General features: G+C 35.3%; 1 protein-coding gene across 1 annotated transcript in view; it reads right to left on the bottom strand.

Annotated features, from left to right (window-relative positions):
* LOC148998550 (uncharacterized) overlaps positions 1-4,605 on the bottom strand; it is an 11,232-nt gene extending 6,627 nt beyond the window's left edge. The window contains exons 1-4 of the mRNA XM_089131755.1: positions 4,307-4,605; positions 3,385-3,472; positions 2,118-2,177; positions 206-287 (exon numbers count right to left, since the gene is read on the bottom strand). Of these exons, the coding sequence (XP_088987881.1) occupies positions 206-287; positions 2,118-2,135 (100 nt within the window). The 5' untranslated portion in view covers positions 2,136-2,177; positions 3,385-3,472; positions 4,307-4,605. The remainder of the gene's footprint in view (positions 1-205; positions 288-2,117; positions 2,178-3,384; positions 3,473-4,306) is intronic.
* Positions 4,606-6,348: the final 1,743 nt, after the last annotated feature.

The raw sequence follows: 6,348 nt of genomic DNA, 5'->3' as shown, positions 1-6,348 counted from the left end.
TGAATTTTATGGATCAATAAATATGATCTACACATGACAAAATGTAATATTCATTTCCCTTTAAAAACTATTTATTTCAAATTTATTTAGTACAAACATTTTTACCCAGAAACAGAATTAATAGTCACTTTCTGAGGGTGATTTGATGTTTAAAGCTGCTAACACAAAGCTGATGTTGATCAGATTCATCATGAAGTGCACTTACTGAATGAAGGAGGACGGTCCATGCTCTCATCTGAGGCTTCACTGACACCGCTGTCAGCAGAAAGTTGGTCATATTGACGCATCTTAAGGGGGGAAAATACGTCTTAATAAACTATGAAATTAACATCTTAAATATTGATAAATGAGCCCCTTTAGTGTCCAGCATATAATAAAACTAAATAGTCATTCTGAATCTTAATTCTGTGGTAAATTGCTTTTGAATTTCTGAGCATGAAACTTTTTTATTATTATTATTGCTTCGACACTAACACGTTACTTGAGGCTAACTCAGGGAAACCATTCACTCATGTACCAAAACTCCAAGAACATTATACGTTTTATCTCCTTGTTCTTTTTTGTCACCATTGTTAAGATTGATATGCTCATTTGTGATGTTTGTGTGTGACTCTAAAGGATGTTGTTAAATTTTGTTTGTACACAACACATTTAAAAAGTGTTGTTGGAACTCTTACTGTAGTTTCACAGTGGTGGTAAAGTCAAATTTAAAGGAATACTTCACCTCTGGAAAGATGAATGTGTATTTAAGTCATACATGGGTCATTTATGTAGACATGTGAAATTATTTTTGAATTTGGAGCTTTCTAGACTGAGAAAAGCCAGAAAATGTTTTTTTTGCTCATGTGGATGAAAGACAACAACTCCCAGAATGCACTTGCTTCGCTGCCCTAAAAGGCCACGCCTACCGGTAACAGAGCGCAGTAGTTAAAGTGATGAGAGGGTCTCTGTGATGAGTCTGTTGTCTCAATCTGAGTTCTTTTCTGTACTTGTGTTCTTGTGAAACGTCATCTTTTGTGGCCCAAGTACTGTCCCAATACACAAGTTTGCACTTTGGCAAGAACGGTTAAAAAATCCCGGATATGTTCTTGATTTTCTATAATTGCGTATGCTATTTCATCACTAAATTCACTTCTGAGAACATTTGATGCAAGAAATCAACTGTGTAGATTTCAAATATTGCCATTTTTATGAAAATTTATGGCGAACAATGAATGGCGACTGCAGAAAGCTAAAGCTGATTTCCGGACATTTTGTACGATCTCGACAACCGGACATGCCCAGGAAAAAGAGGTAATCCCCTCTACTCAGCTTTCTCCACAGAACAAGAGCCTGCTAGCTTAGCTTCCAAACAAAGATGGCTGACACTGTGTTCATTCTGTGAGTGAGATCGCCCTCTATGGGTGGGTTGAGAACATGTGGGACAGATCCTACTACTGACTGTTGTCTTTAGCCTCTGGACAAAAAGTCCTTCGATGACACAAAATTACGATTTTTGCATCTTGGGAGGATTTTTTCAACACAAAAAAAATACATAAATCTCTCGTCTCAGGGGGATATGAGGGAGGAAAGCACGGTAATCTGAAAATATTACAGGTTTCCCACTAATGCAAAGCTGAATGCTAAATCCTGAAGTATCCCTTTAAGTCTGTTAATAATGTAACACTTTTGATAAGGGATTAAACACTGAGATCAGTGAATCAAGCGTGAGAAAACGCTATCATCTCTTCCTCTTCACTATCATTTACAGGATAACCGTGAATGAACATCCGCGGAAATAGAACAGCTTGTAAACAATGTCACGTATCATTACATTCACTTTATTGAAGCCGTGTGGATTACTTTTATAATGATGGATGCACGTTTTGGGCCTCAACATCTAATGTACCATTCACTCCCATTATAAAGCTTGGAATAGCAGGACATTTTTTAATTTAACCCTGATTGAGTTTTGGTGGAAAAAAGAAAGTCATCATATACACCTAGGATGACTTGAGGGTGAGTAAATTATTCAATCATTTTAATTTTGGGGAGAACTAACCCTTTAATACTTTAACATTTAATGATTATATTATCATCTGTAAACTTTAGCTTTTCCATTTATTTATTTTACTCACAGGGTTTTCCTCCATCATGTTTCCAGCTCACAGAAGACCTTCACAACTCTTATCTGTTATCTGCAAAACAAATAAATACACATTATGCATATTTTTTTTTTTAATTATTTTTCAATATTTGTATTTAAACAATTGGATTTATAATTTAATTATCTGTGTTGGTGTGTGTATAATATATATATATATATATATGTGTGTGTGTGTGTGTGTGTGTGTGTGTGTTGATGGTATTTTGATAGCCATCCAGCCAAACTTAGCCCCGCCCACAACATTTGAGGATGGGAAGTTCGGTATGGGCTTGATCCGTTGAGAAGCAAGTACGCCAGAACCAGAGCTGCTCGGACCAATCAAATTGTCAGGAGGGGCTTTATACGATGATGGACATGATCAACCGTAACGTAATCATCCACGTCACCAAGGGGTGCTTGGGTTGAATTTGTTTACAACAAAGATGGCTGAACTAGATTCTGACTAGAATCTGAGTATGATGACGTCAGGCTAGTATTTTGACACATGTTGTGTAGATTTTTAAAAGGTTATTGGATAGAATAGCACTGCAGTTTGTGTTTATGAAAATTAAATGGTATCCCATAAAATCTCTCAAATAAATAATATAATAAATTCAAATAAATAAATAGGTAAAATATTAACTTTTAAAACCGTAAAGATTAAAGGGCGGTTTTTGGCAGCCAATCACTTTATCCCTTTTGTCATTTTCAAATGGTGCATTCCCTGCACTTTACACTTGTTATTCCTAAACAGGGGTGCGTTTCCCCAAAAGCTTTGTTATCCAACTATGTTCGAAAGTTCCGTCGTTATCAGCAGGTCAACGAGTCGGTGTTTCCCGAAACCATCGTTCCAGCAAACATTTGCATCGCAGAGTTGTGTGTTTGAAGCGACAGATCTCGAGCTCTTGAACAAAATAAGCAATCTGATATTCAGTACAACCTGTGTCTTTTATTCAGAATACAAATGTCATTTACATCTTTGAGTTTGTCAAGATATTTATAAGCACTGTTTTTAAAGAGTGCGCATGTGCGAACGAGCTCTAGTGTGTAAGAACAAGCCTATGTTTCATCTGGAAATAAAGCGAAATTACTGAAAAAAAAAAAAATAGAAATAGTCCTCACCTCAGATGCATGTCTGTAATTTATATAAAAAACATCTAGCATTAATTAGATCTCAAACAGTTTCGAAACAGTGGCCTCAAGAGATAGTATCTTGAGGTCACGAGATAGACAAAGTGGGACTATGGGGGGATCCGTACCTCTGTTACAAGTAACCCAGCATTTGTGGTAAATTGTAACATTTGCACTTCTGTCACTTTCAGTCCAACAGTACGAAGATGGTAGGTCCTAGAAAAAAAAACGTTAAGTGTTAATTTGTAGCAGAAATGTGCATGTAACATGTGTAAAAAAAAAAAAAAAGATGAATCTAACTTTGCTAAAACCAAAATGTGTTAGGTTGTGACCCCACTCTCCCCTATTTCTGTCAGACGTGTACAGCTCTAGTGATTTTAAACAAACTCTTTAACGTCGCATGGACTAAAAAAAAAAAAAAAAAAAAAAAAAAAAACTTAACAATAGGTTTCTGTGTTCATGCAAATTTCACCTCAGTTGTAAAAACACAGGAAATAACTCTGGCAAATATAACACTAGTGTGGCTGACGCGATTTTGCCTTGCGTTTCAAAGACATTTTATTCAGTTGTTGAGCACTCATGTTCACTTATGATTCTTTATACTATAACTTTTTTAAAGTAATGTCTGATTGGTAGAGATATTATTCAGCAATAAACAGGAAGATCTGCTACAGCGAACTGTCACGCGCCCCATTAAATCACATCAAAACAACATTTAGGCTATTGCATTTCATAGGCCTAATAAAAAAAATGGCATCGTTTGTGACTGTTTTTTTTTTTTTTTCTTTCTAGAAAGTAGCCTATATAACATAACACAAAACAACCGCATGCAAAAAAATGTCTAAGCTATAGATAACCTATAGATAATCACGAACTTACGTTTATTTATATTACAAAAAAAGTGGTAGCCTATAGGCCTACTACAGTACGTAGCCTACTTGGTTTCGGTTTCGTTTTGGTTTTTGGTGCGTCATTACTTAATCTTCGAACATTATAACAAATACACAGTTATTGCAAACTGTACAATATAACCCATTACACTAGACTAACCTGGTAGCAGTGTTGATCGAAGATCTTCTGTATTTTGCGTCCTAAAGAATAAGGAAACAGAAGCTCGAGCTTGAAGTCCACGAGTGGAAACGGAGAAACTCGAGTTTTAAAGCGCGACGATAGAAACTAAATTATAGCATACTTTACAATGCGGAACTGGAACTGACATATTCTTTTCAGTTTTAAACTATTTTTGCAACATTAATAAAAGGCAAACAAGGTCTAAATCGTTTAAAAATAGCCAAATTGAACAACAGCAAACTCTCAATGCTCCACCCTTCTTCTTCTTTCTCTCTGAGTCCCGCCCCTAAAGAAGAAGAACAGTCAAACAGCGGCAGAACAGAATACACACGAACACACTCTCTAAAACAGTAAACTTGATAAAAACTTTTGCAAAAAGGCCTAAAACTATTGAGTAGTGATGGAGAACTGAAGCCTCTAAATCTTTGAGGCTTTTCTCTGATTGTTTTGGGGAAAGATTTGAAGCATCAATAGCCTATTATGAAAGGTTACAGCAGTCGTAAACCAGAATGCATTGAATTTATTCAGACTTTTTATCCAGAACTTATTTATTTATTTATTTTTATTGAACACCAAGAACAGAACAAAAACAGAATACAGGTAAAATGAGTACATATTAAACAAGGCACATATCAGTTAAGGTAAAACAAATAAAAACAATAAAAGTTAAATTAAAATAAAATACATATATTACTATAAAAAAAATACAAATAGAAAGGGGTCTCTTTATTCCTCTTTTAAGAGCTCAATCTTATTATTCCAGACGATTTCTGAGCCCTTTTTTACGTTTCATACATTCTGTAGGAGACATTTATGTTTATTGTTTGCATGATAGTTTATTTTGTTTGGATATATTTATATTAGTATTTGGACAGTGACTAGATGCACATAATCAAAGAAGAAATGAAGAAGAAGTGGCAAGAGGAGTGGAATAAAGAAACAAAAGCAAGAATGTATTACAGTATCCAGAAGAGGGTAGGAGGTATGAGAGAAAATAATAGGAATAAAAGGGAAGAGGACATTATTTCAAGAATGAGATTTGGGCATACTGGATTGAATAGTACACTGAAGTTAATAGGGAAACATGAAACTGGGATGTGTGAGGTCTGTAATATCAATGAAACAGTAGATCATGTTATTATTTATTGTGAAAAGTATAATGAGGAAAGGATGAGGCTGAGAAACTGGTTGAGAAAAGAAAAAATTAGATTGGATATGAATGAATTATTACAAATGAATTCAGGTCATGTAGGATATAGAGCCATATTTGTCTTTTTGAATAAAACAGGTCTTTGTAGAAGGATATACATTTTGCTGTCTTAGGAAATTGTATTTATTGATAACGTATGAATATTAATGATGTTAATGAATATTTATTATAGTTATTTATTGGTGTTATTATGGTTTTATGTATTTATATATTTATTTAAAGGGCAGTGAGGAAAAGCTATTTTGATCCACACTCCATATCAGAAGGTGGCGGTAATGCACACCTAAAAGTTGTTTGCCAACCGCCAATAAAGAAGAAGAAGAAGAAGAAGACTGGATGCACATGGGGTGCTTCTCATTTCTTATTTGTGCATCCTCGTTTCCTTCCCTCGCTTCCTTTCCTTGCGTCTCAGCTCCACCCCCTGTAGGACGCGAGAGAAGGAAGCGAGGAAAGGAAAGGAGGACAGAGGAATCGAATAAAAGCTTTTTTATATACATTGGAGTACTTGATCACTCGAGCGTCACTCCACAGTGTCGATCAGCAGAGCTAAAAGGATCTGCCCTTATGTTGTTGAAGTTTGGTTATTTAATAAATTCATAAAAAATAATAATAAAGATAGGCTATACTGTTGAAATATCTGAGATGTGTGGTTTATATAAACTGCAAAGGTAAAGTATAAATTAAAATGATTGTGACCGATGTGAAGGGGGAGGAGAATTGACACGTGCGTCACGTTTAGTCAACATAACAGTTCCGCGTAGGATGCACCTGTGTATCCTCGCTTATGACTCCTCAGGAAGCCTCCTATCTC

The sequence above is a fragment of the Pimephales promelas genome, chromosome 1 (genome assembly GCF_988280905.1).
Source record: "Pimephales promelas chromosome 1, fPimPro1.hap1.1, whole genome shotgun sequence".
Classification (NCBI taxonomy): domain Eukaryota; kingdom Metazoa; phylum Chordata; class Actinopteri; order Cypriniformes; family Leuciscidae; genus Pimephales; species Pimephales promelas.
The sequence above is the reverse complement of the archived record's forward strand: the minus strand, read 5'-3'. Positions and strand labels throughout refer to the sequence as shown.